The following is a 12901-nucleotide window of genomic DNA, read 5'->3' on the forward strand; positions in this document are numbered from 1 at the left end:
TGAGCTCCAGAGACAGAGCCACAGCTACGGTTTGGGTAGGAGGAGTTCATGTTCCTGTGAGTGCTTTCACACGTGCAAAGTACTCAAGTTTATTAGACAGCAAATCAACGACAAACGTAAACAGTGAAAGCTTGGAAAGTCAATTTTTATCCCACTCTACACAGTAACCAAGTATTTTTACCCAGAAACATCTGCAGGTCTGCTGTGGAAGCATTATTCCTTCTATACACACCATATTAACAGAGAACTCTCTTTAACAACCTGCTCAGCTGCAATGACACTCGTCTGTAAAAATCACACTTCCCAGACACTGAGAGGGTTATGAAGATGCAGGTCTAGAGAAACCTCTTTGAGGAACAAAACCCAGCATGAAGCAAGACTGTTTCTTCAGTTACCCAGTGCTTATCAACCAGCTCCCTGAGGTGGAGCCAGGGCTGCCGGGGGCTCTGCAGGCTGAACAGGCATGTTCCCTTGTCCCCCTCCTTTGTGCCCCCTCTGCTGTGGTTCTGCTACTTCCTTCCTGCTTCATGACTGGTTTTGCTCCACACATCTCAGCGGAAGCCAAGAGGTCAGGCAAGGCACTTCCATCCACACTGCAGCCCCTCCACAGCCTGGGCCCCAGCTGGGTTTGCTGCTCCTGTTGCCTGCCCCAGATCCAGGGGCAGGTTTTTCTTTCCCAGCTTCCTGTTTGCTGGACAAAAAGCATGTTTTTTTTTTCCACTGTATCATCTTACAAAACCATTAACAGCAGAGGATGGTTTTAATCAGTTGCTGCCTCTTTCAGCTCTGTCGACATGATTAAATTAATTCACAGAATCAGAGAGGTGGGGGTTGGAAGGGACCTCTGGAGATCATCTAGTCCAACCCCCCTGCCAGAGCAGGATCCCCTAGAGCAGATCCCACAGGAACACATCCAGGCTTGGAATGTCCCCAGGGATGGAGACTCCACAGCCTCCCTGGGCAGCCTGTCCCAGGGCTCTGGTACCCTCAGAGCCAACAAGTATTTTCTCATATCCAGGTCAAACCTCCCGTGCTCCAGTTTGTGCCCATTGCCCCTTGTCCTGTCCCTGGGCACCACTGGGAAGAGTCTGGCCCCATCCTCCTGACACCCCCTGGAGATATTGATCAGCACTGATCAGATCCCCCCTCAGCCTCCTTTTCTCCAGCTGAGCAGCCCCAGCTCTCCCAGCCTTTCCTCACAGGCAGATGCTCCAGTCAGTTCCTTCTTCATCTCAGTGGCCTGTGCTGGACTCTCCAGTAGCTCCTTGAACTGGGGAGCCCAGAACTGCATACAGAGCTCCAGTTTTCTATTCAAGTTACAAAATCATGCAGCACCAAATGCACTTCATCACCAAAATGCCTCTCACCCCAAGGCACTGTTACTATAATTCTACGATTTCTGCTATTGCCAGCTAGCAATTTTTTTTTTTTTCATTTTCTTCCAGTGTTTCTCAACTACTTCACAGCCAACCAACTGACACAGCATCATTTTGTTCCTCACATGTAGCAAGGAGACGGCTCCAGTGGATCTTAGTCACAATATTGTGCTTAAATGCCATGATTTGACATGCACGTACTGCAAAGCTCCTTCTGTTGAAAGAACAATGAAGGTTCAAGAGGGTAAAAAGAATTCAAACCAGAAAACCTAAGATACTGTAAACCCATCCTATCCAAACCTCAACAGGAGGCTCTCTGCAGACACCAACTGAGCTCTTTGAAGGAACACGACCCAAAAATACAGCTGACAACTGACCTAGTGGGAGGTGTCCCTGCCCATGTAGGAAGGTTGGATCTAGAGGGTCTTTAAGGTCCCCTCCAACCCAAACCATTCCATGATTCTAGAAAATGCCATCTCAGTACACTGGAGCATTTTTTTTTTAACATGCTGCAGAGCAGCTTTTTTTTTAAAACTATACCTATTTATTCTAATGGAAAATTAAGGGAAAAAGCATTAGAGAGGATGTGGGAGTATTTGAGACCTTAGCAGTAAACTCACTGACTGAGAGCTCCTGGAACAGATGACAGAGTTTCTAATTGCTTCTTTCCCCACAGAACTGCAGAATTAACAGGTTGTTCACAACTCAGATGCACCACTTCCTTTCTCCAGAAATTCTGTGTTTATTTGGTGAAAGAAATACAAAACTGGTGGCTTGGAAATGAGATGAGTGCTCAGTTCAACTGCAGACACCCTCCAATGCCTGTACTGTTCCCTGCTACTGTTGAAAACATGTATTTTTTCAAACAACTCACAGCCTGAAATGGTTTCTGTGGTGCTGCAGCCTCATGGCTCTCCATGTGAGTTTGACATGCAGAGCTGCAAGCACACCATAATGATTTCACTCATTCAGCACTCAATGCTTGCTTTTCTGCAAGTCACACTTCAACAATCCTGCTGGATAAGGCTTCCCTCAGGACTTGGACATTCTTCTGCTCACGAGATCATACTCACTTTTTTAAAGGCAGAAAATTGAAGTTTTTTACCCCATTTTACAGGTGATGCAAGTGAAGGACAGAAAGAGAAAATGCTGGAAGGTACAATTACAGTTAGAGAATTTCTGTTTCCTTACCACATGCTCATTATTACAGAATATTATCCACTCTCTAAGAACTACTGAAATTGTAGCTAAGGAAAGACAAGTTTCTTACCCTCTCACTCCCCAGGGTTACTTTGGAATTACACACTTTCACCCAGATGTTTAACTGACGGGGTCAGCATCCACTACAGGTAAAGAGAAGCACCAGCACTTAAAAAAAAACCCCAGAACAACAGACCCAAAACTTTCCCCCCCTCCTCCCTGCAGCCACATCACAATTTGGTTTAAAAGCTAAAAGATAAACCCCAAAACTGCATCTTACATCCTGCTGCCACACGAGCAGGAAGTTTACTTATAAATATAAAACTACTATACTCATAAATATAAAACTCCAGCTTCTGCACAGGAGCAGTAAGTGGAAAAACTCTTGAGGTGAGCCCAGGATCTCTTCTAGAACTCTTGAGGCAGCTCCACACGCAGGAATCAGGTTTAAAAATAGCAACAGCGGAACCACTTTCAGCAAAACTTGCAACACAGGAAGTGAATGAAATTCCATTTAACTATTACTGGCTCAACAGAAGTTACCTTGCCAAGTTATTATGCTGGGCCACTGATCTGTAACACAGACACTACTTTCACAGGACAACTCAGCAGACTGACAGCAAACCAGGCATTTTAAATCCAGCAAATGAATTGCTTGTACTGGGGAATTTTACAGCATCAGCTACTGTTACACTGATTTGGTGGGAAACACAGAACATGTTTATCACCTCCTGTTTATAGGAGGTTCACCTCCAAACACACTTTCCACTTAAAGAACTATAGATTTTGCTCTTTGTAGAGCCATAAAACCAGCTGGTTAATTCTGCAGCTTCAAGGTTTCTCTTATTAAAAGAGCAAAAGGGAAAGACTTCAACCATTTCAGTCAGGATCTCAGCTCATGCACCTCACTGCATCTGGAAACTAAACTGCCACCTTCAGAAGACCTTGCACCTGAGCTGGCTTCCCCCAAGCCAAATCAGAAGTGACTGCAGCCACTGCACTGGACTCATACCCTATTAAATAAACTGCAACAAAGCTGTGCACACTAGTTGCCACTGCTGTGAAGCTCCCCATCCACTCCCTCACTTTTTAACCAAGTGATCATGCCCACAGCCAAAAAAGCAATAGTTAACTAGTGAAAAGCATTCCCTGCTTTGCAGTGTTTCTTCCCTTTCTCTTTATATATATATTTTTTTAATTAGTCCAATTTTTGACAGAAAGCAAGCTAAAAATGAATGCAGGCTCATGGCAATTGTGTTCAGTGTTAAAAGTTCCACAACTCTCACCTAAACTAGCAATTTAAAGCCAAATTAAAAAGAAATCATTCACATTCCTCTCTCCAACAACATTTAAATGATAATGAATTTCTTCTTGGGTAATAAGCAGTTAGTTAGTGTTCATATGCTGGAGCCTGGCAAGGAAACCTTTCTTGTGGGCAGCTTTGGAGCCTGTTCTTTTCTTTAAGATGTTCTAATTTAAATGCAGATGTAGACTTCACACTAGTGGGTTTTGTTAAAAAAAAAAAAAAAGAAGTCTTAGCTGTATTAGAAGGAAGTGACAGAAAGAGGACTCACACCACATGCACCATTTGAGTTCCACATTTTATACTCTCTCTTTTTCACTGGCCAGGGGTGTGTGCAAGCTCTCTAAAAAATGAGATTAGAGCACTGAGCACTCCTGCCTCCTCCCCCCCACGATGGGCTGTTCTGGTTCATGGCTCAGCTCGAGTGTTCTCCAACTTTTTCCTCTTTAAAATCCAGCTTCCCTCCCCCCCCCACCAAGTGATTCTTCATGCATTTCCTTCCCCTTTAGAGATACACATGGTTATTTCCAGTAGACATTAAATATTGGCAGCTTTTTCCTGTGTAAATTACTAAGTTTTCACTTTGGAAATACAAAAAATATTAAATCCTGCTGAGCCAGCATCCCATAAGGCTGATGTCAGAGAGATGACAGTTAAATATGGATTAGCTTCCCAAACTTTTTTTGCAACTCCATGTTATATGACGAGGGTTTATTATATTCCCTGCCATTTTCTCCTCTACAGATTGGTTATTTTTATTAACCAGTTTTGCTTACACTTTGTCTTCCCAAGCATACAAGCTGAACTAGTAAAATAACTTCCCCATCCAGTCCACATCCTGAAGAATTCCTTCTCCTCAGCCTTTCACCTCAACCCCACCACCCTCCAGCTTGCATAACTGCATTCTAGTGTGGAAACATTTGCAGTGGTCTGATTTTATGACAAAAATAGATTTTCTGATTCTTTCCCCTCCTAATAGACTGTTTTAACATCATCAGCCTATTTTGATTCGCTGGTGAAAACATGAGACTCTTCAGCCTAATTCACCCTTTCCCAAGCAACAGACAATTCCTAGCCCTGTCTGCTGATCAGCAGCTATTTTTCTGTCCTGCCCTATGAAGTATAATTATTTACACAACTGCAAAAAAAGCTGCTGCAGTAATTTATTCCGTGGGGAAAGCTGATGAATGACAGCTCCTCTGTGCAAGTAAGAGGTCTGGAGAAGCAAATAGAAACAACAAAATATTCCAACATAATCACTGAGCCTCTAAATGAAACAGTCATCAAGAGCTTTGGCATATTCAGAGCAGTTGTGAAATGAACATTAATGGCACTATCAATCAGTGCAACCACCACACTGCAGGAAAAAAAATATATACATTCAACCAGTTTTTGTTATGACTGGCTAAAAAATAAATTCAGTCAATTCCCAATATTTACAGGTCAGAGAAGCCAAATATTTACCACTGTAGGCAGCAGAGCAAGCTCCTCAGGGCTGATGAGGTGGACCCCTTCTCCTTTGCATATAGACCTGCTAAATACTCTTTTCAGAATGTCTTTTACTGCACCATTCCAGCTGTGTAGGCTACAAACTTCAGCCTTTAAATGTTTTTTTGTTTTTCCAAATTTCAAGTGACAAGCCTTAAAATGCCTTTTGCATTAGAAAACAACTGTGGGTCTATAAAGGAGAAGGACCAACAGCATTGGAAATGTGTGTAGCCTCAAGAATACCTGCTAATTACACAGCCAACCAATTACTAATGACTTACCCTTACCTTACTGCAAGCATGGCAAAATATCCAGAATTATTAAGACTTGAATTATCATTTGACTCCAATATCAAAGCCTGGAGATGTTTCCATTGTATTTTACCAGATCCCAGATATATATCATTTGTTTTTAGACACCCACCTACCTATTAAGCAACTGTAAAAACTCCAAGAAGCAGTAGAGGATCACCTCTGAAAAAACATCCACGCCTACTCAGAAGTCACCAAGTTGAATTCAATTGACTTCACAGAATCACACAAAATGGTTAAGGTTGGAAGAGACCTGTAAGATCATCTAGATCTTGGGCAAGGACACCTCCCACCAGCCCAGGTTGCTCCAAGCCCCATCCAACCTGCCCTTCAACACTGCCAGGGATGGGGCAGCCACAGCTTCCCTGGGCAACCTGGGCCAGGCTCTCCCCACCCTCACACTCCAGAATTTCCTCCTCATGTCCAACCTAAATCTCCCCTCTTCCAGTTTAAAACCACAACCCCTTGTCCTGTCACTCCCTGCCCTTGTCATAACTCAAATCTTTAAACAATAACTAGTAGTTACTGCATGTACAGGAAGTGCATATACAGCTTTCAAAGCACCCTCAAGAGCTGTAGTTTTTGAACAGAGATGGCAATGAGCTAAAGCAGAATTAAAAGAGCTTCTTTAAAGCTCTCCTAATAAGTGTGTCCCCTTCAGAAAACCCACAGTACAACTTCATGGAAGAAAGGAAAAAATTGATCCGAACAACTTCCCATCTAAACCACAGTGTCAGAGAGCAAAACCAGCTGTTGCTGCCCTGAGAAAGGAGAGGAAGCCATTGAGTGCTGATAGTGAGGACATCAGGGTGACTGTGGTAGCCACAAGAGCAGGGTGCTTTCAGCAGGCTGAGGGTTAAGGTAGGACCCAAGGGTGCATTCAGGTTTAACAGCTCTACCTATGACTGCAACGAGTTTAGAACTGAAGGAACAGTCAACCACACAGCACACAGGCTTTTGTAACCCTGTTCCCAGCACCTCTGCTCCTTTACTGCATCCAGGCACATGTTCTCTGCACAAACACGCCTTTAAACCTTCTGTGTGCAACTGCCATCTTGTTTTGTACTGTTCTAACTGCCTCCCTTACTGCAAACTTACACTGAAATTGTTTACTGTGAGGGTGGTGAGACCCTGGCCCAGGTTGCCCAGGGAAGCTGTGGCTGCCCCATCCCTGGCAGTGTTGAAGGGCAGGTTGGATGGGGCTTGGAGCAACCTGGTGGGAGGTGTCCCTGCCCATGCAGGGGTTGGATCTAGATGATCTTTCAGGTCTCTTCCAACCCCAACCAGTCTGTGACTCTATGAAACAAGAAACAGCCTCCATATTACACTCCCACTGAGGTTAAACAGACACAGCAGAGTGTTCCAAGCCACTCCATGCCAGGTGACACCATCCTGTGGCAACTGCAAATTCCCAAAGCAGAACAAGGAGCCACGAGTGGTGGCCCATGGTGCTCTCCACAGCTGTGCTCCAATCCTGATTTAGTCCACCTTGAAGGAACACACTGGAGATTCTCTAAAACATTTGAAAGACACAAAGAGCAACTTGGAATTGAGATTGATGCTCACATGGTCAAGACAATTCTGATCCTACCATTTGAGAGATTTCAGGCCCTTCTAATTACTGGTCTGTTTGCTGGTCACAAACACCTGCAGAGCTTTCACACTAGTTATGCAAATGTGAAAGCAGTGCATTTGCTCCACATCAAGAGACATTTGGGGGAGGAAAATAAAAGCACACACAACAGGAAACAAAATGAATGCTAAATCTGGAAAACAGGAAGAAAGAAGCTTCAAGGACAACAGGAAAAACAGTCAGAAAAAGTCAAGACAGAACGATCAATCAGTACACCAGATTAAACTTTTAAAGGCACGTTTCAAAACTCTGCAGACTAACTTTAGCATCAAACTTGCATGAGAACAAAAGCAAACCAGATTTCTTTCTATAAACACACACAAACACATATTCCAGTGAATACCAGGTTCTATTTGTTTGCTTTACAGGCTGATGACCAGCTTCCAGAAAGCTTCTCCCACACTTGTAATATTTGAATCCCTTAAACGTTACTAAAGAAAAAAAAATATCTTTTTCTTCAAGTCCTAATAAGGTGAGGTAAATCTCTTATGTTTATTCACCTTAAAGGTGCATTTATAGCAAAAATTCAATTAGTTAAGTTACAGAAGAAACAAATAGCACTTAAAGTGAGCAGGTTTCAAAGCTGACACCACCACCAAGTCAGTGCAGCATTTCACAGAATCCCAAGCTGAAGCAGAAGTGCCATTCTTGGTGCAGGTATCTCTTAAATTGGTATATGAATCAAATGCACTAACTACTCTAAATCCTCTTACTTTTCCTATGACAAATTAGAGAATTGAGTAAGCTGCCATACCAGGAAAAGGGAGTCTGATATATCCCCTTTATGGCAAAACAGTGACTGCTGCTTCCTGGGCTGAATGGAAAGGACAGGAAGGTGAAATGAGACCAGCCAGGATGTGATTCTGCTAATAGACTCCTGTTTACAAGACTCACCACAGTTGCTTCCCTGCTAAGCTGTTTATTCATAAATGCACAATGAGCAGCTTCCCAAAGACTCCCATCACCACTGAGGGACAGCAAGCTTCTGCTGGGACCCTGTTTCTGAAATTCACATCTATTGATTTGGAATTCCTCCCCCCCCCCTCTTTTGTCAATTAGTTAGATGATTAACTCCCTGGAATTATTTCTCTTTGCTTCTCTCTGAAAAAAAAAAATGAGTGAGATGTTGATGCTTGACTATCCAACATCATCAGATGTTCCATGTTTATGCCTGGAACTCTTTTCTCCTCATACTTTTTATATCCATTATCCTCTGTAGCACCTCCTGAAAATTCCAGCTAGCAGCACCTCCCAAACCCCGTTTTTCACCCACAAGAAGCCAGCTGTGCCTACAGCAACCACATTCCCCCCAAGGCCAGGGGAGGGACAGGACCAGATGCAATACTTCATCTAGCTTTTGAGGTTGAACATTACACTGAACCCAATCCCTGAAGGCCCCACACACAATAACTTCTCAAAGCAGCAAGTTTCCCACATGGAGATGCCACATTTAGACTCCCCAGACTCTGTCTCTAATAAACTCCAAGTTTAAAGACTTCTTTCACAAAGACATGATGTTAAACATGAACCCAAGAAGAAACTTCCATTTCTTAATTCATTCTTCAACACTGCCAGTGAAAAATAAATCAGCATTAAAATGCCTTCTGGAGCCACTATCTTAGTCTTTTGTTGGGGGTTCAATATTACAGAATAGGCCACGTGGAGCTTAGTATCATACCAAGAACTCTACCCTTAGACATAAATCTCTTCCAAGTTTGTTTTCATGTGAAGACAACACGTCAACCAGCAGACATTTGCTCAAGCTCTTATTATTCCCTAAGGCAAATTTATGTCGTAAATATTTGAAAACATTTCTCTCCATTACCTAGGCTGAGAGTTCTCCTCATACATCCTCTCTTTTCCTTCCTTGAAGAGGCTGATGGTCTGCTTGGTTTTCTTCATCAGGTTCTCCATGAAGACTCGGAAATACTCGTTTTCTCCCAAGGTTTCCATCTTCCCCTCGTAGCGCGACAGGATGGTCCGTAGGTGCTGGTAGGTGTCAGGCAGCAGGTCTAGGATGTAAGGTGGGCTGTTCTTCAATGCCAGCTTGGGGTTCTGACACAAACGCACCACCTAGGGTTAATGGAGAAAGGAGCACGTTTAAAACTCCAAATGAGCAAGTAGGTATCAGTTACTTACACACAACACCAGACACTGAAACAGTCAAGAAACCCCATTTGCTGCTTAAGTTCCACTAGGGAGCCCAGCCATTGTCAAAGGATTACTTCAACCTTCCTTCTGCTTGGTATACAAATACACATCTCATTTGTCTTCCTGCCAAGCCACATGTTCTCTGCTTTTTTTAGCAGTGAGGTGACAGATCCTCAAAGTTAAGACCTTGAATCTATGAACCGAAAGTTTTACATTCTGCACTGAACGTATTTGATCATTGACGAACAGCTGCATTTTTAGGCACTTACTTTTGCATTCTGTAGTTAAGGCACAAATAAAAAGTGGAATATTCCTGTCCAGAGCTCACAAGCAATACAACAGTTATACCTGTACATCAACAGATCTAGGCACAAGTTAAAATTAATATAGATCTTTAACATATGGGACCACGGTGCTTCTGTGCCAAAGCTTATGATACGTGACAAGGGAGGGTAAGGGAAGCCACTGCACCATTCACCATAGCTAATATTTTCCATTATCTAGGCTGAATGACACAGAGAGATAATGTCAAAGTGGCAATTTGAAAAATTAGTGGTGCCCTTGCAGTTGTAAAGTCAGTTTCAGGTGAAGTTTACAGGCTAAGAACCAGCAGCTGGTGCAGTTTTACAGCTGTCTTGCTAACAGCTTCCAGTTACTGAGATACACAAACTGGAGAGGAAAGCTGGTACAACATGTAGAGAGAAGATTTCCTCAAGTTCTTCACTACAATGAAGGTTATCTGACTGCTTAACACCAAGCACATGAACGAGTTTGAACTAAGACTGAGGGTATTGCAGGTATCAAACAATGGAGCACTGGAAAACATAAAGCTTAAAGGAAGTGGACTGGTAATAAGAAGAATCTAACCTCCTTCTGCAGTGCATCATTTCCATAAAACCTTGTGAAGCCTTCAAGAGGAATTGACTAGTTCCCTACAACACACACTTAAATACCCACTTCCCTTAAACACTTACATGCTAGTGGTAAACCAAGTAATTTAGCCAGAAACAGTGCTGCAGCACTTAATTTGGCCATCCAGGGTACATGAAAGAAGCAACCTCGTTGAGTTAAGAGACATCTACAATTATATCTGACTTAGAGCAGTGCCCCTGATCAGACCTGACTGAGAAATACTCTATTTCAGTGAAGAGAAAGGCACCCAGTGTATGAAAACTCAAGAGAAAAATCTGACTGCGATTAAAGGAATTACATGCCTGAAAAAGCCTCTGCAAGAACACATGGGAAAACAACCACCAAAGATCTCCCTCCATTTTGAAGAGGCTGCCAAGAATTAGGAGGGTCTGGAGAAGGAGATGAACGGTCAGACAACTGACTTATCCAACTGATTCTGAAGCCTCAACTGCTGCTTCCTCGGAGCCTGTGAAAATTGTACAATGAACCATATCAAGGAACTGAGTCAACACATTTGTCCTCTGAATCAAACAAGTTCCACTAAGCTGCATGAATGGGTTCTAAACGTGCTCTCGGGCACAATTGGATTGTGCTACAGATAGCAAAATCTTTTCTTCAGCAGGAATTGTTTGTTATGCAGTGGCTTTGAAACAAGTTCTACAAACCAGTCATTCTCACAGCCTCTATAAAACGCTTCCCCAAGAGGAGACTTGCCAAGATACTGAAAGAGTTAACAGAAAAGGCCCAAATTGCTGTGATTTTACTATTAAATGAGTTCCTTTATTTACAAGTAGGCTGAAATTAGCTAAGATAGCTTTGTTTAAATGCTTATGTTACTAGGAAGTGCTGCCTCTTGAGCAAACCTGGTTGTTTTATAACACAGCAGCAAGGAAACCAGTTGCATTTTGCTGGTTTCCCTGCGTGTGCACTTGCAGCATCATGACAGTGTCAGAAGGAATGTTCCCAGCCCTGGGAACAGCTGCCCCTCGGCCTTCCTTCCACAGGGACCAGCAATGTGGAAGGAAATTGAGCAAAAAGTGGGAAATATTTCTGATTAGGTGTGATGGCAACAAACACAAGCAAGCCATGCTTTTAAACTACCATTCAAACTCATCCAAGGTTGCCTGGCTTTTGCCACTCTCAGGAACAAGCCTTTTACAGAGATATTTTTTGGCTTTTAGAAATACCAAAAGAAGCATTTCAAGCTTAGCACAAAGATTGGCCTGTAAATAACCCTAAAACTGACTTAACAGATTTTTCTTTTCCCAAACTCAAGTGGGGAAAATAATCAAAACAGTTTCCTCCTTCAGTTGTGAAGAAATAATCTGTTATCTACTTATTCTAGCAAAAGGCCTGGAATTGAATCTCTCCCCTCAGGATTCTGCAGTTTGCTTTCATTCATCTCTGGATTTAGAGTATTTCTCCTCAGCACTGCTCTGTGACACCACACGCTGAGTGTGTCACAGGCACAACTCACCTGCTGCTTCACTCCAATAAGCCCTGAATCCTCCTCCCTCAGCCTCCTCTCCACCTGTCCTATCCTCTTGCTCCATTCCTTCCCCATCCTGCTCATCTCCAGCCCTACCCAGGAAAAAGCTGGTGCCAGCTTGTTTGCTGCACCCAGTGGCATGGCACCCCACTTCTTATGCTGACAAAAAGGGACAGACACCACATACCTGCTGGCCTCAGAGGGGGCAGAGTGTCACAGAGCCCCAGGCCTGAGAAGGTGTCCAAAGCCCCCAGATGCTTCTGTGCCAGGGAACAGCTTTTCCCTTTCAGCTCAGTTCTGAAAAGCCATAGTTCTTTCCCTCCTTTAAGAGGTAAATGGCCAAGTTCCTCACCAAAACCACACTTCATCTTAAGCCAACAGCAAAAGAAAACCTTCTCAAACTTCTCTGCTGCTGGATTTGTATTTGGCTTCTCTTCTGCTTACAATGAAGGTGACCTACAGTGGCATTTGTCTGGATCGGTTTTAGAAGCTGAATGGCATCAGCACACTGCTTAGAGAAGCCTCACCTCAAGCCTCATCTTCCTCCTCCATGTACTCTACCCCTCTTCTGCTACATCCCTGCTTCATCCCAAGCAGTTCCTGACCACACCACCTCTTCTTCAAACCTTCTTCTCCTGCTGCCCAGGTCCCATTTGCAAGAACTGATTTGTAATCTCACCCTTTTGTGTAAAAAATACAAATCGTTTTCACCAGTCAACAAATGATTTGTTTTCTTATACTAAGTACTGCTTTATTTGCTAAAGACAGTGATAAGATAAGCAAGCATGGCGAAAACAGATTAACCAGTTCCTCCAAATTGAGCCAATCAATACACTTTACTAGGCTGAAAAGACTGCAAGGGAACTGCTGTGTGGCTTGTCACTGCCAGCTTGCAGGTCCACCAGACACCTCATAACACGTGCAGCTTCCAGAGACACATTCCACCTCTGCTCCATAGATACACACAGGATTGTCACCCAATTCAGCTGAGCACCCTGCTGCACAGTGAGGAAAAGGGCTGCTTTGTGTCTGTGCTGT

General features: G+C 43.4%; 1 protein-coding gene across 1 annotated transcript in view; it reads right to left on the reverse strand.

The window, feature by feature from the left end:
* Positions 1-12901, reverse strand: part of CBL (Cbl proto-oncogene) — a 38723-nt gene that overhangs the window by 23148 nt on the left and 2674 nt on the right. Inside the window, exon 2 of the mRNA XM_051638546.1 lies at positions 9137-9384. Within this exon, the coding sequence (XP_051494506.1) occupies positions 9137-9384 (248 nt within the window). The remainder of the gene's footprint in view (positions 1-9136; positions 9385-12901) is intronic.

This window comes from Apus apus, chromosome 22 (assembly GCF_020740795.1).
Source record: "Apus apus isolate bApuApu2 chromosome 22, bApuApu2.pri.cur, whole genome shotgun sequence".
In the NCBI taxonomy this organism is placed as follows: Eukaryota; Metazoa; Chordata; class Aves; order Apodiformes; family Apodidae; genus Apus; species Apus apus.